General features: G+C 36.9%; 1 protein-coding gene across 1 annotated transcript in view; it reads left to right on the forward strand.

The window, feature by feature from the left end:
• The window catches only part of LOC134792406 (uncharacterized), a 265,633-nt gene that overhangs the window by 211,935 nt on the left and 29,263 nt on the right, over positions 1-24,435 (forward strand). Inside the window, exon 3 of the mRNA XM_063763700.1 lies at positions 20,774-20,851. Coding sequence (XP_063619770.1) covers positions 20,774-20,851 — 78 coding nt within the window. The remainder of the gene's footprint in view (positions 1-20,773; positions 20,852-24,435) is intronic.

The following is a 24,435-nucleotide window of genomic DNA, read 5'->3' on the forward strand; positions in this document are numbered from 1 at the left end:
AACGGCTCGATTCGGAAAATGAATTAGATTTCTACTAGACTTCAACAAGTTACGATACGGATAATTTAAAGATATTTGTAAGATAGATATGTCAAATTTGACGTTTCCGCGATTCTGGAGGTACTCTTGAACGATTTCGACAAGTTATGACTTAGATATCCAAGTCACATCTAGTCGATATCTAATGTAGATCTAGTTGATCTCTAAATCGTCTCAAGATCTTGTGATTATCTCGAAATCCGAATAGGCCTTTAAGTGTCATTCCAATTTTAATCAATATCAATGTGTCACGACCTACCTACTTCCTGAAACGAGCGCAACACCCGAATACATACATGTATATTTATAACAAATTAAATTATTATATGTGTAATGGATTACTGTGTATTTTTTATTGAGTAAATAAATTAATTTAAAAAAAAACATTCAACTATAAGTGAGATTAGTATGAATGTAAGGAGTGACAGCTGCTTGGGAATTGCATTATACGTTTACTTAAACATTTAAACTCTTTTAAACTTTAAGGTTATGAGACGCTCAAAGAATGAATCAAGATCTGAATACGTCCCCTGGTGGTGCGAAATGTTACACGAGAGGCTAAGTTTGAAACATTGCTCTCGAAATGCTATCGAGATCACGAAGTTCTGTAAATATTTAATCATAGCAATCATAGGTCATTGCCGTGAGATACAATAGACTTAGATTAGAACGTTAGGTATTCGGGTACAGTCGACGTCAAAGATATGGTTACAATTTTGCTACTCCTTTGTTATATAATAAGGCGAAAAATGTAAACATACTAATATTTATTTGAGGTCGACTCTACAAAAAAATTTAACAACTGGTTCACGTTTTCTTGCAATTTAAGCAAGCAATTTTTAGATTTAGACATCGTTTGAATTTTGTTGTACCCATCACCCACACTGTTAACTGACAGTTCATAAACCTTATTACAACAGGCATAAGGCCCACCCATGGACAGTTAAGTGTTGCTGTTTGTAGGTTATAGGTCAAAAAGTTACGGAAAGGATTTTACGAAGCTTGTCTGCCCTGAATAGTTATGCAAAGTATGTGGTATTTGGAGTAGAGAGTTACTTCTTTGTTTGCAAACTGGCGTTGCTAAATAGTTACAAAATTATGTTTTAATAATTTAATATGCTAATATAATCACTTGGTCAGCTTAATAAATTTGCCGAAATGGCGATGCAATTTCGTTCGTTATTCGGCCCCCATTTTCTACTTGATACAATACACCACTTGACTACGTTTGTGTATTGACTGCTAACAAACCTTGTAACTTTATTTAAGTTAAAATAGTTTGAAAAACTACTCAGTAAAACCTGAAATCCATATTTATGTCGTCGTCATAAACTTTATTTAAGTATATCCGCTAACTCAAACTTTAGTTTGAATTATAATATAAGCATTGCACCGAATCTTAAAAGTCTTAAAACCCATCTTCTTTATTTAAGTATTGTAATTTAGTTTAGAGTTCTTCCTCGCGTTATCCCGGCATTTTGCCATGCCTCATGGGAGCCTGGGGTCCGCTTGACAACTAATCCCATGATTTGACGTAAGCACTAGTTTTTACGAAAGCGACTGCCATCTGACCTTCCAACCCAGAGGGGAAACTATGCCTTATTGGGATTAGTCCGGTTTCCTCACGATGTTTTCCTTCACCGAAAAGCGACTGGCAAATATCAAATGATATTTCGTACATAAGGTCCAAAAACTCATTGGTACGAGCTGGGGTGTGAATCCGCGACCTCCGGATTGAAAGTCGCACGCTCTTACCGCTAGACCACCAGCGCTTTTTTGTTTAGAATAAGCTGTAATTTAGTTTAGAGTATTTAAATTTAATATTTGGCTTCAATTTAATGTATAGCTATCCATGCCGTGATCGGCAACGGCGACCCTAATTCGGCGACGAGCGTGAGCACGAATGTGGCTGGCAAAGCCGAACTTACTTTTAAAAATTTATCTCAGGTGGGGCAGTAAAGTTGACCAGAGATACTCGTATTAAAGGTGTAATTATAGGAGGGATTCGGCCGGGATTTACGTATCAGACGTTTCGCATCAAGATCAGTGAGACGAGCGTCATACAATTTTGTTTTTTTATTTATTTATTTTATTTTATAACTCCTATTGACTTTAAACAAAACTACGAATGCAATGCGCCTTATGATCCTGCATCCAACACAAATATCCATAGCCGAGTTCAGTCGCGGTAAGAAATCCCATTTCCTCAGTTGTCTGTGCAAATAGTTCCGTGACTCGCTATCGACCGGCATCGGCACAGAGGCTGTTTGAGGATTTAAAGCAAATAGTTCCGTGACTCGCTATCGACCGGCATCGGCACAGAGGCTGTTTGAGGATTTAAAGCAAATAGTTCCGTGACTCGCTATCGACCGGCATCGGCACAGAGGCTGTTTGAGGATTTAAAGCAAATAGTTCCGTGACTCGCTATCGACCGGCATCGGCACAGAGGCTGTTTGAGGATTTTTTTTTTTTTTTTTTTTTTTTATTTAAGGTTTACCAACAGATACAACACTACAGAAATTACAGATAAAAGCCATAAGTACATGAATAAGTGTCTATCCAATTATAGGTAAACACGACATGCGTTAATTCTTAGTACATATCTAATTAATTAAGACCTAAAGTATAAAGTAATATAACATACTTATAGTTAAATTAGATCTTATTAGCATACATGTAGCTAGCGTTATTATACTATACTACACTATAGCATTTTTATACAAGAAATTCTTAAAACTACTTTGACTTATGGATAAGATGTCGACTTGGGAGGCTTTGAATAACTTGTTGTGTTCCCTACATATTCTGGGTATAGTGCCGTGAGATCCAAGGTTAGTTCGGTAAGTTTTAAGAGCGAAAGGACGGAAGTTGACTATACGAGAGTTTGGTCTTGGCACTGAAAAACTTATTTTACCTATAAGTTCGGGAGATTCAATGATTCCGTTCAAAATTTTATGTAGCAAGAGTTGATCTGAAATCCATCGGCGCTTCACTAAAGAAGATAATTTGAAAAAATTTAGTCGATCTTTATATGACGGAAGAGAACGAAAGAAAGTCTTCTTTTGATGTATAGATAGGAAAAATAGAAACTGTTTCTGGATTCTTTCTATTCTATCTTCATGGCATTTGTACTGAGGGTTCCATACACTAGAACAGTATTCCAAAGTATTCCTTACTAACGAAGAGTAGGCGGTAATTAAAGCCGCACTTCCTTTAAAAATTTTACAGTTTCGCCACACAAAACCTAATAGCCTATAACTTCTTTTTACAATATCGTCTATATGGGCTTTATACGATAGCTGACTGTCCAATATGATACCCAAATCCTTTATTTCAGAGACTTCTTCAAGAGCGGCAGTATTGATATAGTATGACGTAGCTAAGGGACATTGTTTCCTTGTAAATTTAATATGCTTGCACTTATTGATGTTTAACGGTAGTTGATTTAATTCGGACCATTCGACAATACGGGTTAAGTCTTCCTGTAATAAAATTGAATCAGATATAGAATTGATTACTTTGTAAATCTTTAAGTCGTCAGCAAAGAGTGAATAGTTTGAGTGACGTATTACTTTGGACATATCATTTATAAAAGCCAAGAATAGTGTAGGCCCCAAGTGTGAACCTTGGGGCACGCCAGAAGGAGCCTCAAAGCTACGTGACTCCCGCCCGCACACGACTACTCTTTGTGTTCTTGACGTTAAATAACACAAAAACCATTTTAAAAGGTTGCCATGAACACCGAACTCGCAAAGTTTACGTATCAAGATACTATGATTGACTCTATCGAAGGCCTTACCTATATCCGTATAAATAGCGTCAACCTGCGAACCTCCATCAAGTGCTTCAGATAATTCAGAAGTGAGTACCACTAAGTTCGAAGCTGTCGACTTGTTATTGCGAAAACCATGCTGTTGTGATATAAGGAAAGGCCTTAGATGACTCAACAGGATTGGATTGATTAACGATTCGAGTACCTTACCGAAAATCGACAAAAGAGAAATGGGCCTGTAATTTTCAATGTTAGTAGCATTTCCAGATTTAGGAATAGGCAAGACGTTAGCTCTCTTCCATATCGAAGGGAATACTCCACTTGCAAGGGAGAAATTGTATATAAGGCAAAGAGGATGTGCCAGACTACTTGCACAGTTGACAACAAATATTGCTGGAATTAAATCTGGCCCAGCTCCCTTGTTCCTATCAAGTTTTTTAAACGCTTTTTCAACGACTTCAGGGGGAAATGTAATACTAGCTAACGTGCCATGGTTAAGTGAATTGCCACCTATAGATTGAGTATGTATATTAAATGTTTGGTTCTGCACATAAACAGAGGAAAAGTGATCGGCAAAAGCATTGCATATTGAAGTCGATGTAGATAGTTTGTCTCCTTTTAAATACATTTCACCAGGAAAAGACCCCTTGTTTTTACGTTTAGTTTTTATAAATGACCAAAAGGTTTTTAAGTTGCTGTTAGAAATCGAAAGTTCGATAGTTTTCAGGTACATGGCTTGGGTTTCATCTATAAGCTGATGGCATTTAGCTCTAGCCTCTTTGAATTTTAATATGTCAATAGGATTATTGTATTTTTTAACTTTAAAGTAAATAGTTCCGTGACTCGCTATCGACCGGCATCGGCACAGAGGCTGTTTGAGGATTTAAAGCAAATAGTTCCGTGACTCGCTATCGACCGGCATCGGCACAGAGGCTGTTTGAGGATTTAAAGCAAAGTACTGCGGGGACATTTGACCGTGATTGGAATTACTGGCCTCAGATATTTAATGCGGGATTCCTGGGAATGCGTAAAGTTAAAAGGAAAAAAACACAGTCATGTTTAATTGTTTAACAATTCAACTATTACATGAAACTTGAATGATAAAATAATTGTTAGTTTATTAATAAGTACATACTTAAATAATAGGCGATAAAATAAATAAAGGTGAATTGTATTATGCAACTGATGAGGCTTAGTTTTTTCTATGCTTGTATGTACCTATACATATTTGTATGCCTTACGCCATTCGTCTCCATTGAGTTGACGGATTTTAACATGTTGGTACTCTTAAGTACCTAAGGTAGGTATACTCGTCCCACAAACATGTGGTTACTGGTTGTTAACATACCTAGTTAAAACTATTCGGACATACTAGGTAGATATAATGCCTATATCAGTCTAGTATCTCTCAGGGGAATATTATTTGTAATCAACTAAAATCCACCAAAGGCTTTAATAAAACCGATTGGGAAAAGAGCCCACAATCGTTGGCATAAAAAACGCATAAAACTTTATGTGTGCATAAACGAACATTGCGGAAGGTAAAAATCCTGGAACGAAACAATCCACTTTATTTCACCTAAAAACGTATCGTTACCTATTTATTCGCATAGAATTCCTACTTTTTCAACAAAACTAAATGCATTTTTTTGTTCAATACCGTTCAACTATCGAAGCGAATACTTAACTATACTACGGACATCATGCGTTAAAAACACGTCAAAAATGAATGTTTTATGGTGTTATAGTTTGTCGAAGGACTCTTATTTCAAACATAGATAGAGAGAATCATACTATCTTTGTCTTACACTAGTACTAGCACCCAAAAGAAAAGGATGAGTATAATGTTTTTGTTCTTATTTACTAACAAATTTGGTTTGACCAACTATAGTAGAAGAGCCGGCCGCAAATTTTCTAACCGATTTGATACCACGATGAAATGCACAATGGTTTCCCATAAAAGTGATGTTAAGACCGAATTCGATTGTCTGCCACGGCGGAATTTGCCGAAAGTACGAAAAAGAAGGCCACTTCCGGTGCGAAAAAAGGGGGCTGATTTAACCCATCTGATACCGAAATAATAGTAATGGCAGCAGTTAGAAATTTACATGTAGACACAGAAAAGCGAAGTCTGCCAGTATTTTTTTTGCCGGAAGTGCTTGGCAGACGCTCTCAAAGGTGGCCACCAGGACCCCTAATTTAACCCATCTGATACCACCATGAAACCAATTCCAGTCGGTAGGTATGAACCCTCATGTCAGGAATATATAAGTCTGCCAAGGCTTTTCCTGCCGAAACACCTTGGCAGACGAGATTATGTGAGCAAGGTAACCATCGGTTACCCTACACTAACCCATCTGATACCACCATGAAACCAATTCCAGTCGGTAGGTATGAACCCCCATTGTAGGAATATATAAGTCTGCCAAGGTTTTTCCTGCCGAAACACCTTGGCAGATGAGATTATAAGCAAGATGACCATTGGTTACCGTACACTAACCCATCTGATACCGAGATGAAACCAATTCCAGTCGGTAGGTATGAACCCTCATTTCAGGAATATATAAGTCTGCCAGGACTTTTCCTGCCGAAACACCTTGGCAGACGAGATTATGTTAGCAAGGTGTACATCAGTTACCCTACATCAACCCATCTGATACCACCATGAAACCAATTCCAGTCGGTAGGTATGAACCCTCATTTCAGGAATATATAAGTATGCCAAGGCCTTGGCAGACTTGACTTGGCAGACTGGACTTGTCAAACAAGGTATCAGATGGGTAAGACCTAGCCTTGGCAGACTTATATATTCCTGAAATGCGGGTTCATACCTACTGACTGGAATTGGTTTCATGTAACTGATGTACATCTTGCTAACATAATCTCGTCTGCCAAGGTGTTTCGGCAGGAAAAGCCTTGGCAGACTTACATATTCCTGAAATGAGGGTTCATACCTACCGACTGGAATTGGTTTCATGGTGGTATCAGATGGGTTAATGTACGGTAACCGATAGTCATCTTGCTTATAATCTCGTCTGCCAAGGTGTTTCGGCAGGAAAAGCCTTGGCAGACTTATATATTCCTGAAATGGGGGTTCATACCTACCGACAGGAATTGGTTTCATGGTGGTATCAGATGGGTTGATGTAGGGTAATTGATGTACACCTTGCTAACATAATCTCGTCTGCCAAGGTGTTTCAGCAGGAAAAGCCCTGGCAGACTTATATATTCCTGAAATGAGGGTTCATACCTACCGACTGGAATTGGTTTCATCTTGGTATCAGATGGGTTAGTGTACGGTAACCAATGGTCATCTTGCTTATAAATTCTCGTCTGCCAAGGTGTTTCGGCAGGAAAAACCTTGGCAGACTTATATATTCCTACAATGGGGGTTCATACCTACCGACTGGAATTGGTTTCATGGTGGTATCAGATGGGTTAGTGTAGGGTAACCGATGGTTACCTTGCTCACATAATCTCGTCTGCCAAGGTGTTTCGGCAGGAAAAGCCTTGGCAGACTTATATATTCCTGACATGAGGGTTCATACCTACCGACTGGAATTGGTTTCATGGTGGTATCAGATGGGTTAAATTAGGGGTCCTGGTGGCCACCTTTGAGAGCGTCTGCCAAGCACTTCCGGCAAAAAAAATACTGGCAGACTTCGCTTTTCTGTGTCTACATGTAAATTTCTAACTGCTGCCATTACTATTATTTCGGTATCAGATGGGTTAAATCAGCCTCCTTTTTTCGCACCGGAAGTGGCCTTCTTTTTCGTACTTTCGGCAAGTTCCGCCGTGGCAGACTATCGAATTCGGTCTTAGCATCACTTTTATGGGAAACCATTTTGCATTTCATCGTGGTATCAAGTCGGTTAGAAAATTTGCGGCCGGCTCTTCTACTACTATTATGTCCGACGTACGCTATGATGTTACCAGATTCAATACTGTATCAAAGTAGCATAATACTCGTACCAGTCGTACCTAATTATAGTAATTATTTATAAAATACTTAAAAGTGTTACAGTTTCTGCCACTTTCTTTAATTTTACGGATTATTTAAATTTTAATATTACTACCATTTACTTTCAAAAGAGACAGTAACCCATTCTGTGGGGTAACAGAAGACTTAAAATAACACGTTAACCTGGATGCAATGGAGATACTATAGTAGGTATTATTACTGTAGTCTTACTAAAACTACATAATTTGCGCCCCGGTGGAACTACCCTACCTACGGGGGCAACGTCATCAAAAACTCAAACAGTGCCCATTTAAACCAACTTAGTGTAAGTAAGCACTAACTTTCCCGCATTTAAAGTTCTTGGAGACATTCTCTTGAGTATGCTCCTTTACTCGCTACACAATGCAACAGATTGTTCCTTTAACTTTAGCATTTAAGTTTCTTGAACACAAATACAATTTGTAATTGATTTTCTGTATAGTTTTCTTTAGCTAGTTACACGCGTCAGCTGTTGTTAATGAAGTTACCTAATAGGCTTTCGTTTGCAGTGAGTTATGGAGAAGCATCAAGCAACATATACTGGGTGTTACTGACCATGGGGCTTTAAATCCAGGGCTCGATTCTACTCGCTAAACTGAGCTACTTTTACTATGACACTAACCCCGAAATCCCGTAATTTTTTTTTACTTTTTCATATATTTTGGCTGATCAGATGTCGACGTTTTCTATGGAAAAGCTAAAAAAATTTCCCCGATTTTAGGGTTGGTCCCATAGTAAAAGTAGCTCAGTTTAGCGAGTAAAATCAAGCCCTGGATTTAAAGCCCCATGGTCAGACACACCATGTATACACAAGGAAAACCAGATGTATATGTACATGTAGAAGGAGATACAATCCCGGAAAAGGCACTGAATTGGTCATATCCTAAGGAAACTTTATTTTTACGTATCCATAATGCGTGGAACATTAACTGTATGCAAAAAATACACAATTAAGTATTAATTAGCACACTGATTGACTAGCGTGTTATTTCGCGTATTAGCAAGGTTATTTTGTTTGTCTTTATTCAAACACTTTTGTGATCCTATAAGTATTATGTGACAATATTTATGAACTGAAACTTAAATTTCAGCTGGCGAGCGCATTTAATCGGAATGTTCAGAATATCATCAAAAATGATTGATTCCGCACCGCTTGTCCATTTTAAAAGTACGTAGTTGAAAACTATTAAATCCTGATTGAGTACAGTTAAGTGCAAAATCAGCACAGTATTATTTTAATACGGAGAGCTGATCTCATTCGGCTCACGTACTTCCTCTGAAAACTCATAATGGGGTGCAAACACACGCTGACCGGACGTTTTCGAAATTGCTGCTTTAAATTAAGGGGAGTACGGCCGTAAAATGTTCGTGTTTGAGAGCATAAAGTCTTGTAAAGCATCCAAAAAATTGCGAAAAAAAGACTATTTAAAATATAGATATTATGCGTGCGCTATATTTTGAAAATAAATCCATAGAAGTAAGCATAATTATCTAAATCATGAAGATTATGAGGTAACATTTTGAAATGCTATCTATAGGCAAAAGAATGTTAGGGATGAATGTTGATGGGCGGAGAGCGGATGGTAGACCAAAAAACGATGGATGGATTGTGTGAAAGAAGATATGAGAAAGAAAGGAGTGAGTGCGAGTGAAGTGATGAAAGACAGAAGAGAATGGAAGAGAAAAACATGTTGTACCGACTCCACATAACGTGGGATAAGAAGATTTTGAAGTAAATAATGGGTAACATACCTAATCTTGGAATTATTTCATTAGTACCTATACCGTATTTATTTTATAGATATAACGTAGATATAACCCCACATCTGGCGTCTTTCGAGCGTCGGCGTCGGTCAGCGCTATGAAAAATGACGTCGCTGCGCAGTTGCGTCGACGTCGCGTCGACGTTGCGTCGAGCAGGGCCAGAAAGTTGTAGACGCCGACGAGACGCCGACGCTCGAAAGACGCTAGATGTGGGGTGGCCCTTAATTGTGTGGACTTCTTCTAATGGTAGGTACAAAACGAAGTATAAATGTATGGTCAAGGTCATTACTGCATCACTATCACTACACCTTATAAAACAAAATCCCCCGCCGCGTCTGTCTGTTTGTGTGTATGTTCGCGATAAACTCAAAAACTACTGAAACGATTTTCATGCGGTTTTCACCTGTCAAAAGAATGATTCTTGAGGAAGGTTTAGGTGTACTATATGTTAAGGTTTTGTGTAACCCGTAAGAAGCCGGGGCGAATCGCTAGTATTTAATAATGTGTCTCGTACGTCCACCTGCACTTTTTGTATGCACGACAGAAGTCGTCATTTCCTCATTAGCCAAGAATTTTCCGTTAGTTCTTGTATTGTATCTAATCACGTTGAATAATTATTCTAACTGCATGAGTTATTTACAAAGTGCCGGCTTAGCGAGATAATCGCGCCGGAAGCATGGAGCTTGAAACAAATTATTTGCTCACATTAGTCGCAACATTCGGGACGGTGGGACGCCGAGCCACATGATATGATGAGCGTCCAATTCAACAATGGGTACAGAATGCTGTTGGGGCTGCCTCGGTTTTGCAGTGCCTCTGGGATGTTTGCGGAGGCACGAATGGACGATTTCTACGCCATTATGAGAAAATGCATACGCACAGGCACAGCATCTCAGATGCACCGATTGAGAAACAACTCCAACAGTTTTCTAACCGAAATTGGCGAGAGGCTTGATAATCCCTTTTGTAAAGGGACCCACTGATTATCAGTCCGCCGGACGGTATCGGCCTGTCAGTTGTTCGGAACTGTCAAAATTTTGTTCTAACTGACAGGCCGATACCGTCCGGCGGACTGTTAATCATTGAGCCCCTTAAAATATTGATATTCAATGCATGTCCCATTCTCCCGGAGGAATAAATGACTGTGTTTTTAGATTAGAATCTTTTTAACCGACTTCCAAATCTCAAAAGGAGGAGGTTATCAATTCGGATGTATGTTTTTTTATGAATTAATTTATAAATAATGTATGTACTTAAGGGCATTTCGCAGGAGAGCCATTTTTACGTGTCCGGGGCAATAAATGATTGAATTTACTGTTCAATAAATCTGAATTAATTTAGGCATGATCTTCAGCCTATATTCTGTCTGGGGCACTATCAAATTATTTATTTATTATTTATATAATACAAGAAAAAAAATTCAAATGCCCAAAATGATGTTCGGTGGGAGTGTCCCGCACCCAGATTTTATGAAACAATAAATTATTACTCAAGATGGGGCATTAGATCGGAGTTATTATGGGTATTCACGCATAGGGTATTAGTTAACTTATCGTATTCTTTATATCACAATAATGTGTTTGCTCAACTCATTGAATAAAACCAAATTTACGATGTGTCCCGGGCTAGTGCCTGATTTCGGTGTAATTTGCAAAACATGTCGGTACTCCTTCAAAGTTGTAAACCAGGAACTCAGTGTCTCAAACATAGTATGCTTTAGTTGTGCCTTAACCGTTGAATAGAGCAGAGGTACAGTCACAGTATAATAAAGTGATTTTTTAAAGGTTTCACCGTCCTTCGGTGGGTTTGGTTCTATGTTTTTTTGAGATCGGTGGTGCAATTTACTCCGAAAGTTTTAGTGCATTTATCGTTATGCAAGTGATTAAGAAATCCTCGAAAGTACGTAAATCCATCATTATTACATCTCCTCTGTATCACTCATGCTATTTCTGTAATTGCTAAAAAGCGATTAATTTTGACATCGCTGGTGTTGATTTCCTTGGATTCGGTGGAATTTTTGACCACCGATATCAAAAAAGTGATCACTGAATTCAAATCCTGCTTTGTAACCTAGTTTGTTGTACTAATTTATCACACTTAAAAAGTGCAAGATACGTAGTATAAACGTAAAATTATGTTTGTAAATAAATTAAGTCATAATAGGTACAAAAGATCACTAGTTTACTATGAGTAGTTTTTTAAACCAGACGTGTGTTGAAACTTGAAGACCCAATGTTTCTTTCTCTGTCTTGATATTCTCTTCAAACCAATGAAGTAAATTATGTTAATTGTCCTCTGTATCACCTGAGGCCCTACACCTCGATACCTTTAAACGTGTCAGGCATGTTAAATGAATGCAGTCAATTACATCCCACTTCTTTTACAATAACTTGTGTATGTAAGTACTATGCACACCCAAGGGACAGGATGTTCAGAACAAGGGATTAAAAATAAAGTGGCCTTCTAATGTCGAGATCGCTTCAAAGGCAATGAGACCTAGACATAGACCCAAATTGAACATAGCAAATGTTTTAACAATCCTCAATGTCTTATGTCTTTATGTCTAAATATAGGAGTTACAAATTAGCTCAAGTGTTTGAGGGTGCTTTAGATCTCCAGCACCCTCAAATAATTAACGGGTAATTAGATCTTCAGGCATTAGTCGACCACTTCAAATAGTTTTAAATTGATGGAGTTCACGCTTTAAAACTCTGTTATTCAAAAATACTTGTTTTCCGTATTGCATCACATTGCTTTATATATTTTTTGAGCATTGATCAAAAGTTTCTTGTTTATCGGGTGTAGGTAACATAAGTTTCTTTTTGATGCGTGTGCGGTCGGATTGTGTGAAACAAACACCTTCTCCTTTATGGCACTAATGTGCGAATTTGTGGTCGACATGTCTGAAACTCGTTCCAGGACCATACATCGCCCATCACCCTATTATATGAGGACAGTCAAATAGTGTGGGATATCTTCTAGAGATGTTGTTTTACAAGCCGTAATTAGATTACTTTAAAATCTTGGGTCTATATCTATTACATTTATGTAAGCTTTCGACATCATTAGCCTTGTTACATCGCTTATAATCAAATAAGAATGAAAAATATGATTAAAATGTAATATGGATATAAAATTGAAATGTGATTTTTGTGTATGCATTATTGAATTCGGTGACGCCAATTGATTTCAGTGCCTGCACATGATTTCGGTGTTTTTTAAATCTCAAATATCTTAAAAACTATAACGTTCTAATGGAGGCCTCCACTACCAATATTTTTTATATTAAGGCTAGATTTTAGGAAATAAAGTAGCATATCAAATAAGTTAAAAAAAAAATTTGGCACCGAAGGTCATCTCTGAGAAACGCCCTTAAATATAAGTTACTTTGTCAAAACTAACATAGTGATAAGTAATATTTTACCTAACTAATCATCTATGGATCTGTGATGTCCGAAATAAAGTCTACTTAAATAAAAAAAAATAAAAAAATATAGGCCAATTCGAACGTACACTGTCATCAGAATAATATTCTAATCATGATTTTGCTTTTGGTCCATGTATGTAACCATAGAACTGTACCGCGAGGCGCGATGCTACAAGGAGTCGTGTGTTCTGCGATTAGTCTGCCGGGGCCGAGTTCGCCCATTATCCTCGACGTTCATGAATTAAAAAGGCACAAACTCCAAACAACGGTAATGCAGTTGTTTCTAAGCCTTTCGCTCTAATAGGAATTGCTCAAAAACTTTAAGTGCCTGCTATCTACATATATTATATAGGGGTTACCTGTTTTGTGTGTATGTGTACCTACACAAGTTGCTCGTTTATATTTGTGTTACGACGCTATCGTAACTAAATTGACAATGCACTTCTTAAGTCGTAAAATAAATAATTCTTAAGTCGTTAAATAATTCTAGTGGAAAAAAATACTTAAAGAACAATGAAAATTATCTTTGTACAATAGCTCAATTATTCCATAAACGAATAAGAACGTACGCAATTTACAATAGAACATCACAAAATAGTAAGATAAAGTCAAGATCTAGTACAAATAGTCTACCGGTACGGATATTTAAAGATCCCTTATTTACCTATTTATCGTACATTGGCAATTATAGGTACATGTTACTGGATTACGTATAAAAAGAAAAACTTAAGGTCCCTGGAACGGTGGAACACACCCTGGTGATAAACTTCCTAAACTTGGTCAAGCAGATCTTGTCAGTAGAAAAAGGCGGCAAATTTGAAAAATGTAGGCGCGAAGGGATATCGGCTCATAGATAATTTGGATTTCGCGCCTTTTTCTACTGACAAGATTTGCTTGACCATCTATATTTATTTACGCCTTTTAAAATGTCTGCATACATTTTCCCGTACATCGAAGCCTAATTAAAGTGTATCGACGCACATATTTTACTGGCACGGCGCGACAAGGATACAGATTAAGCGCGCGTCAGATCGCCTGTCAAACTTTTCCAATTTACTCGCGCTAGTTGGTAAACTGAAACAGAATAGCAAATGGCTGCCCGTGCCCGACGCACAATCGTTAAAGTTTTATAAAAGCGTATTCCCCGGCGATCTACATTTATTTTCTCAAATACACGTTATCCGTGAAACGTCAATAGTTTGCAGTATTTTCTGAGCTCGGAAAATATTATAGTAAGCGTAAATATGAAACACTTCAACCGTGAATTAAAATCTCTTTTGAAAACTAAATGGAAAAGGATTCAGTTTTCAACATCACTGAACTATAATTAAGTAAAATTCAATTTAGCTTAAGTAACACAAAATGTCTTTATTCTTTTAACTTAAGTAAATGTTGATCTTTATTTGACGTTTCCCGCAAATGAGCGTCTTATAGAATTATCACGCTGTTGAAAGTAGAATCCTAATTAATAATAAATTGTCTAACACAAGGTCAAACTTCGTCATAATTCAACAGGATCGGTAGTCATGTGTTCGTTAATCTACGACACCATGTTACATACATAGTTTACGTGCTTTATGTAGTCGGTAAACGACAACTTTGTTTTCCGACACCCTCTGTCAACCTCAAGGCTTCGACCTGAAGTTTCTAATTACGTATAGAAAGCAGGAATGACATAGCAATATTTTTCACTGCCCTTTATTTTCCATTTCTGAAGCTGTAGGCGGCGTATTTCTTATTAGAAAAATGTTTAAAATAATAATCATATTCTAAGCTATTGTAAAACGTCTCTGTAGATGCACCAACTTCTAGGCGAGTAACGATATCTGCAGGCCGATTGTTAGCAACCATCATACCTAGTATAAAAAGTACAACTTTCCTCACGCGATTACCAAAAATAGTTTCGATAACCAGGCGCTCCTGAAACCCTAATACTAAATATCTAATGCCAGGCATATCTTTGCAGATAAAAAGCTTTGCCTGAAAGTTCATGCCTAGATAAGGAAAGAACTCGCTTGCGATATCATCCGATACACTTAGCGCGACATAAACTCCATTATCGCTTTGCTCGCTAAGGGTTTATCGCTCGATATCGTAAATATTGACTGCTTATTTTCTCTAATAGCGATCGTGAGCGAGAACTAGACGTCTATTTCGTAGACGCTGAGGGATAGTTATATGATTTTTAGTTTACTTTTGTTGTTAGCGAAGTCTTCGTGAGAGCATTTCAGTAGGTACCTACTGGAATAACTAAATACCTTGGCAGTGTGGACAGATTTATTGTATTTGGAATAAGTATTTTTAATGTAGAAAGGAAACAAAGGTAGCTTCTTCCCGCGTCTTAAATAGATCAGTGATTACTGCTACATTAATTATAAATATGCCCCATTTCACTCCCTGACGTGATAGTTTTCCATTTACCATTACGGAGGTCCAATTTCCATCTTCCAGCTCAATAATACTAAATTACCATACCATACCAAATACTCGAGTTTAACAAATTAATCCCCTCCCCCCCATGACACATGAACAACAACACATGAACCCCCTTATTCATAAACATTTACTAAAGTTAACAAGCTGATAATAATCGTTTGTCCTTTTCCATCATACCAATACGTCGGAAAGGGACAAACGATTATTATCGGCTTGTCAACTTTAGTAAACGTTTATGAATAAGGGGGAAAGTAATTAACCGTAGAATTACATTTTAGCAATATCAGCTGCAACGCTGTAACTATGCCGTGAGATGTCGATGGTTTCAGTTACTTCACCACGCATTTCGTACATAAAAAAAGTTTAATATACTTAGCGTATTTATGTTCTATAACGAACTATACATGTAGTGTAATATAGTTCGTTTGTACGTAAATAAGTGTCTCACTCGTTTACTACGAGTAAATAGCAAGATATGTCAAACTTTTACTGGGTATTACTGTTATAAATGTCGTAATTTTTTTAAGTTAATCAAAAGAGGCAAATGGCGATGGCAACAATAGCATCGCCATTAATGAAAGGCGGCCGTTTACTTCGCAACTGGAACAATAAATCACATAAAGGCAGCACGCCAAATTTACTGTCATACGTTCGGTTCGTCCGGGCACTCATTTTTGAGGTTTATTCGACCGAAAATTATAATATAATGTTGATGGAAACGCTTGCAGATTGAGGAAATTTTTAACAAAAATTCCAATATCATGAATTACGACCTGAATTTTCCGCAAACCATTTCATAAATTGAAGTTTAATAGCATTTTTGGACCAGTTCTATAAAAAGGTAGATATCTAAAATTGTGTATAATTGCTCGAAGAAAACTCTTTTTTATTAATTTGATATTACACACAACCCACTTCATTGTATGTAGGTACAAAGAGTTATTATAAACAAGAAAAATACAACAATAACGCGCTGTGTAAAAGATGCGTAAACATTTAAAATTATTTTGTAATCGAAATTAGTGCTTAGATTACAAACCCTTATTTGACTCTATCCTCCGAAACTTTTTCACTGATTTCGCATTATGAGACTTTTATTTTCAGTTCATTAATCCCTCGTTCAGTTTTCGGCTTCTATCGGTTCGTTTTCAGCTCAAGTTACTTTGAGTGCACAATCGTGTACAAACTCGGGATGTGGCTCGCCCATATAAATGTATGTTCTTTTGCTCAGTTGCCACAGTTTGCTACAGCTCAATGAAGTACATTGTATACCTACGGATCTTACAGATCTACTCTGCACGGCTTTTTGTAGCTGCATTTATCAGAGTTCCGAGTAATTTTTCCTACTCCCTAACGTACATATCGCAGAATAATATGGTTATCTTAAGGCCACGAAAAGCGTGAAATGTCGTTGATAATGTTCCTTCTTTTGATTTGGCAATCTGATATAAGCTCAGAAACGTGTACGTTGACTAGTAATACGTTTATTGTACTTATTTATGTTTTATGGAAAGTTAGGACTGTCAGAAAAAAATAAGATTATTGCGTATGCACTGAAAAATAAACACGGTATCGAAGATTACTTTTCTCTGATTAAGACATTCTGGCTTGCAAGGCCGGACTTGGTTTTAATTGCCCAGTCGTAGGGGAGCCGGGGGTTTAATGTAACAGGGGTAAGTAGTAACGCTCAATTTTGACGAGGAATTAAAAACTATTTAATTTTTTTTTGCTGAATTATTTTCTTATAACTCGAGGAATAACGTAAACACCGCCATTGCCCCGCCAGACATCGAAGCGAGTGGATGTGCATACGAGCTCTGTTTCGACCAGGTGTTGAAAAAAAAAATACGGGATAAGTTGTAACAACTCCCAGTTTTTCAAAAAGTGTCTGGTGTAAAAGATGCGTAAACATTTAAAATTATTTTGTAATCGGAATTGGTGCTTAGATTACAAACCCTCATACTCAGAATCATAAAATTATACATATTTTAGACAATACAGGCCTTTTTTCTAAAACTGTTACAACAAGCCTCAATTACGGGGTAAGTTGTAACAACTCCCAGTTTTTCAAAAAGTGTCTGGTGTGGGTGCATTACATTTGTTATAATTACTTTTCATATAATTACTTTTGATATATCGTTATTTTGAATAACGTAATAAATGTCATACTACCATAATACCTAATTAACGGTATACATAATGTTATTATTGGTATAGTGGTCATAAGGTACATTTACACTGCGTCTAATGTACATTGCCATAATTATTACATACTCTAAAGCATATTATTTGTTATAACACGTGACATCCCATAATTATTTATGTAGCATAATAGTTGCATGACATAAATGGGTTAGGTTAGGTTGAAACTGCGACTCAGCACAAACGAATAACTACCTAACAAAAGGAGGGTTAGGTTAGGTTAGAACTTTGACCCGCCGTATAAATAAAATATTCTATCAAAAAAGTGGTTTAGGTTAGATTTGAACTGCGGCCCCCGCAGAACGAAAACCGTGAAAAAGTAGGTTAGGTTAGGTTAGAACTGCGACCTCCCTAGAATAAAATAGCTAGCAAAAGCAGTAGGCCTACGTACTAGTTATAAAAAGTATGTAAAACATTACGTTATCACTAAATGAAATATGACAAAAAATGTTATACGATATATGTATTTATACTTGATAAAATTGTATGAAGTATTACGTTATACAAAAATATAATATAACAAATGTCATTATAAAACATGTCTATATACTATTTGAAAATTATATTACATTAGGCATTATATCAATGACAGTTTAGATGAAATCACTATATAATAAAGGAAACGTATTATAAAAATTACATTATAACATATAATAATATATCAAATGGCGTTATAACAAATGTATGATAGATTTTTTTATAATTATATTAAACATTACACACCCGTCTGGTGTAAAAGATGCGTAAACATTTAAAATTCTTTTTTAATCGGAATTAGTGCTTAGATAAATACTTTACAAACCCTCATACTCAGAATCATAAAATTATACATATTTTAGACAATACAGGCCTTTTTCCTAAAACAGTTACAACAAGCCCTCCGCTCCCTTACTCTGCACCAGTAACGCCGTGTGCTAAAAATATATACTCTATAGTTCGTTTTTTTAGCATTAAAAAAAGGTAAATAATCTTGACGTGTCTTTTTATTAAAAAACACTATTGAAAAATAAGTCACGGCAAATATGTAACAATTATGAATCTACGATTATTTATATTCTTTTGCTTTCATAAGTAATAGTTACCATTTTTAAGAAGCGGTTTTCAATAAAAAAACACCCAAGATCGTGTAGTCTTTTTCTAATGCTAAAACCGGCCAAGTGCGAGTCGGACTCGCGTTCCAAGGGTTCCGTATATTACACAATTTTTAACAATCAGTGCCGGATTAAGATATGTTGATGCCCTAAGGATTTCTAGGTGCCCCCTCTCCCTCGGGTCATCAAGAATACATTGATTTTTTGGTAAATTGAGAGAAGTTCATTGCCGCGTTACAGCTGAGAATGGAAATCAGTCACATCATTTTATCACGAAAATTGACAGTGCCGCAGCAGTAATGTTGCAACAGAGTACCTAATGCTGTTGCAGTCGCCACCCGAATGTCACCTTTATCATAGCTTAGAAAGTAATAGAAACGCGAGCGAAGCGAGCGCGGAAATTTTTCGATATAAAAACGCAATATGATAGACAGTTGTAAATTTTTACTTTTAGTATGGAAATCAGTCACATCATTTTATCACGGAAGTTGACAGTACTGCAGCAGTAACGTTGCAACAGAGTAATGTTGCTGCAGTCGCCACCCGAATGTCACCTTTATCATACCTTATAAAGTTATTGAAAACGCGAGCGAAGCGAGCGCGAAAATTTTTCGATATACAAACGCAATTTTACTTTTAGTCCCAACCAGGCGCGAATCCAGGATTTCATACAGAGAAGGGATGGGACAGTTTTCTATCAGCCTAGCTTCGCATAGGGCTCGATATTTCTTAGGCTTCGATATTCGAGGTTGTTTTCATGCATAAAATATGCAAGAAAGCAGAGCTTGGAATTGAATTGGCGAAGTGTGAGAAAGGCAGTAGGCCTAGCTGCGAAAGAGGAAAGCTTGGATTTGGATCCACGCCCAAGTGTAATTAAGGCAGAAGGCCTCGCATAAGACCTAACGCCGAACCGCAAAAGAGTGGGTTGAAATCGAATCTATGCATGTAATCACGACTCTTCTACTGCTACCGATTGTTTCCCAAAGAATTACGCACCATTATTTTTGCAAATTAGCTTTTGGACAGCTAAAAAAAATCGTGTGGTAAAAACGATGTGTCTGTCCCTAATTTTAAAATTTGTTCACCTTTTTCAACCTGGCATTTTGGTGCCCCTCCTGAACGTGGTGCCCTAAGCACGTGCTTGTTTTGCTTATTGGTTACAAAGTCTTTATTAATTCAACCATTAAAGTCGACGAGTACAAAAAACTTTAAGCTAGCTCTCAATTTAACATTTTTTTTTAAACATTATTTTTAATTTGACCTTACAATTACTCGTAAGTAGGTAAGACCGTTAAATATTTAAAATGATTATCTTATCAGAAAATTATAACCAATTACTCTAAGAAAACTACTACTCTAAGTAATCCGGCACTGTTAACAATGTATTTTTTATGTGAAACGTGAGTGAAATCTCTTTAAAAAATCCGTAGGGGTCGGATTAAAAACTGTAATTAAGTCCGACTCACTCTTGACTGTACATTTCTAATAGGTTTTCCTGTCATCTATAGGTATAGACCTATTTTATGTATTTTTTTCAAAATTTTAGACCTAGTAGTTTCGGAGATAAGGGGGGGGGGAATGGTAATTTTTTGCCTATTTTCTTGAATAACTTCTAAACTGTTGATTCGAAAATTATAAAAAAAAATATTTGAAATCCTTACAATAAGCTCTTTCATTTGATATGTAACATGATATAGTTTGAAAAAAAATTTTTTTTTTTTCATTTACCCCCCAAAAGTGGCCCCCATGTTTAAAATTCATTTGTTTACGTTACATGTCCGTATTCGGGTCACAAACTTACATATGTGTACCAAATTTCAACTTGATTGGTCCAGTAGTTCCGGAGAAAATCGGCTGTGACAGACGGACAGACAGACAGACAGACAGACGCACGAGTGATCCTATAAGGGTTCCGTTTTTTCCTTTTGAGGTACGGAACCCTAAAAAACGAACTATACCGAGAAATAATTCTAAATGAAATAGACAGGGAGCACAAAGAGCGGCTGCAAAATATATCTAATACGTTGTTTTCTTTGTTACAGCAAGCACCAACCTAGTGGGAAAATTCACGCAGAGCGTCCGCCGCATCGTACAGGACGTCAAGGACGAGGGGGCTTCCAGTAAGTTCTATTAACTATTTCAATATATTTACCAACATTATAATAAACGAGACCTGCAAAGAGAAGGGGTACCCCCTGCATAGAAATTTTTATGCAAAGGTGCTAAGCCAATAGTATTGCTGACTCTACGTACGATTCAAAGGGTTAATAGGCAACTAATTTTACCCTTAACCCTTTTTAGAGATGTGTAGTGGTTAGTGACTAGTTAGTCTATGCGGACCTCGTATTTTTGTAACTACCATGCTCGGCCACAATTTACTGATAACCGATAACGAGCTTACGCGTGTGCAGACACTGCAGACCAATCGGTTTTGGAAATGGTCACATCACTATAACGCGGCAAGGACTGACAGATGAGCATCGTCGCAATGGCGGCGTCGTAGTGAAGCTTTCTTCCCAAGTTATGTCTGTTTTATTGTATTTTAAATCCTTTATTTCCCGCAAAATGCTCGTGACCATGGAAATGTTGCTGCATTATTATCGCAACGCTAAACAGTTGCAAGTAAAGGTCTTCCCATTTTTCCGCATAATTTACCTTGCAACATCCTTGCAAAATGTCCTTTTATGACATGGCACGGTGTTCTGCCTTTTTGTGGAAATTTTACTGCCCGAATTTCACGTGCGTAATTCGCCAAATTTTCATTAAAATAACGTTTTACTCGGTAGAATTATTGTCAAGTAGAATTTTATGATGTCATAATATAAGTATAACACAGGAATAGGTACATAATATAAAAATCGCCAAATTGTTAAATAGAGCAATTATTCATTGATATAATATCGTCGCGTTTTTTGACAGATTTAAATGACTGGTGCGACGACAAGAAGTGAACTTAGGAACATGTTATGTTAACTATGACCAACTATGACGAAACAGCGTGAACCGACTTTTTTCATCAATAATTTAAAGAACCGGCGCTGTGTCGTACACTCGTACAGAAAGAACGAAATCAAATTAAGTACCAAAAGTTTCAATCTAAAAGGTTCAAGTTACAAGTTGAATCTGCACTTCAAACTTAAGCTCCAAACTTTCTAGGAAATCAAAAAGCAAACTTACTTGAATTGCACGCAGTGTAAGGCGATCTTTTGTTTCAGGAAGTTCATTCAATTTCTCATTTCCACTTCATCCGACTTTTATTATAGTGACAGTAGTGACTTCTGAAACTTCAACATAAAACTACATTGTTTTCTAGTACAACGTATTGTTGCATGCAATAAAATTGCCATCTTGTTGTTAAGTATACATTTAAATTCAAACTCACTTTCACTCACACGTAAGGCCAGAAAGAGTTGAGCTAGTTCTGTTAAATACAAATCACATAAGGCAGAGTGAATCCGCGTAATTTTTTAATTATTACTAAAAAACTAAGTAACAGCTCTCAGCGGGATACATATTTTAGTTACCGAGTGAAGTGGCTGTGACATACGAGCGGTCAGAGAGACAGAGACAAACATAACGTAATTATAAGGGTTCCCTTTTTGCCACTTCGGTCACGAAATTACGAAAGATTCACTATTACTAAAAGTCACAGACAGAAGCCAGTAATAATCAGTTGTTGACCGTGTTAGTTTTGTCCTCTCACCAAAGCGCTCCATCAGCTTACACCAGATTCAGTTAGAAGAACAGCCGTGTAAACAGTTATTAGGAATTCAGTAAGGGCGAGATTAGACGGGGCCGTAGCCGGGGAGACAGCTAAACCACTGAACAAATAGGAGAGCGTCACAGACATAGTCATGTGTAAAATAAAAATGTATATTGAAAATTAATGTCGTTGTTAAAATTACAGATTGGACTTTTCTATTTTACCATTTACAAATGATTAACAATAATATTTTATAGGTACACATGTAGTGCATAATTTTTTTCCATCGTATTTTCTCGGAGACGTTCGTATTTGTCATGCTACTTCAGTCAACCTCAGTACTTTTTGTACCGAGACTGACTGATCGCAAGACACGCTCGTATGTTTCCGTGAAAATACGATTGACAATAATTATGCCCTACATCTGTATATCGTAGGTAGATTAGGTAGGCACTCGTTATAAATCTCAATTACTTATTAACATTTGGAAATAAAATAGGAAAGTTATATGTATACTTGTATGTATATGTCACTGTAACTTAATTTTGTACATATTTTTTTGAAGCAGTGGTGGCCGAGGGGATAATATATGACGTCGGACTTTCAATCCGGAGGTCGGGGGTTCAAGTCCTGGCTCGTACCAATGAGTTTTTCGGAACTTATGTACGAAATATCATTTGATCACTAGCTTTTCGGTGAAGGAAAACATCGTGAGGAAACCTGCATACATCTGCGAAGAAATTCAAAGGTGTATGTGAAGTCCCCAATCCGCATTGGGCTAGCGTGGGGACTTTAACCCAAGCCCTCTCGCGCATGAGAGGAGGCCTGTGCCCAGCAGTGGGACGTATATAGGCTGATTTTTTTTTTCGGAGTAGGTAATCAGTCGACCAGTCGAAGAGTAAAAGTTTTAATCTTACTTACATAATTTTCTATTGGTATACAGTACAGGTTCGAAGTGGAACACCTATCGTACACACGCGTGTCGTAGTTATTACAAAAGACTCAGGTCTCTATCAAGTTGAAAATAACTCGAGTCCAGTCTTAAAGCAGAACACTCAAAGGACTCGAGTCTTAAATAACACTAGCAGACATACCCTAAAAAGATATTCCAAGATTGTCTGTCCTCTGCCAGTTGCGGTCCGCCCTGACCGGAATGCTAACACCGCGCCAATTGATTAGTAGCCAGAGACGAGGCCTGCGTGAGTCCGCCGATTCATTAGCCCCGTCTCCGAACCGAATCAGGCTTGCTGACGAAGGATTGGAGATGTTGTTAAGAATAAAAATATCTTTAAGCTGATTGTCTGTTTTTGGTAATATAGATTTTTAAGAGATTTAAATTCGTATATACCTACACCTTTGTAATATCTAAATCTATATCTCTATTTTTTTTTAATTACAGACTCAGTTATCCTGCAAATATAAAGAGTCTTTATATTTCGTCCTTCGTTAGTCCTGCTACGAGTAACTAACTTACTGACAGGTTTAAATATGTGTCTAAAATTTCAAAATATTTCATACGGGTATTTTGGTACACTTTAAAAATGTTATTACCATCGTCAATAAAATTCTGCCGAATGTAAAGAGAAAATTGCTCGCTTAATACGCATTAACTATTAACGTTCTATTAAATACCAAAATAGAGGCTGGTTTTGACAAAATTTCATTCGTTAAAATAGACATTTTCAACGGTTTGCTTACTACTTTGGCTGTCAGACGTATTGATTGTTAATTGACATTAGTAATTACATTGCCATTGGCTCGATATACCAATTTAATTAATTAAATGCTATTGATATAATAATATGCTAATGATCCTGAGTAGGAATTGCATATCAAATCAGTATTTATGTACATATATACTTTATATTTGAACTTAACACGACTGATGACTTAAACTATCTTGACTATCACTCCACTTGTCTTGTTTAGAAGCCTTGGAATTCTCTAAGGCTTAGACTGTATTTTAAAAAACTAGGTACCTCAGTTATTTTTGATATACCT

This window comes from Cydia splendana, chromosome 7, assembly GCF_910591565.1.
Source record: "Cydia splendana chromosome 7, ilCydSple1.2, whole genome shotgun sequence".
Lineage (NCBI taxonomy): Eukaryota > Metazoa > Arthropoda > Insecta > Lepidoptera > Tortricidae > Cydia > Cydia splendana.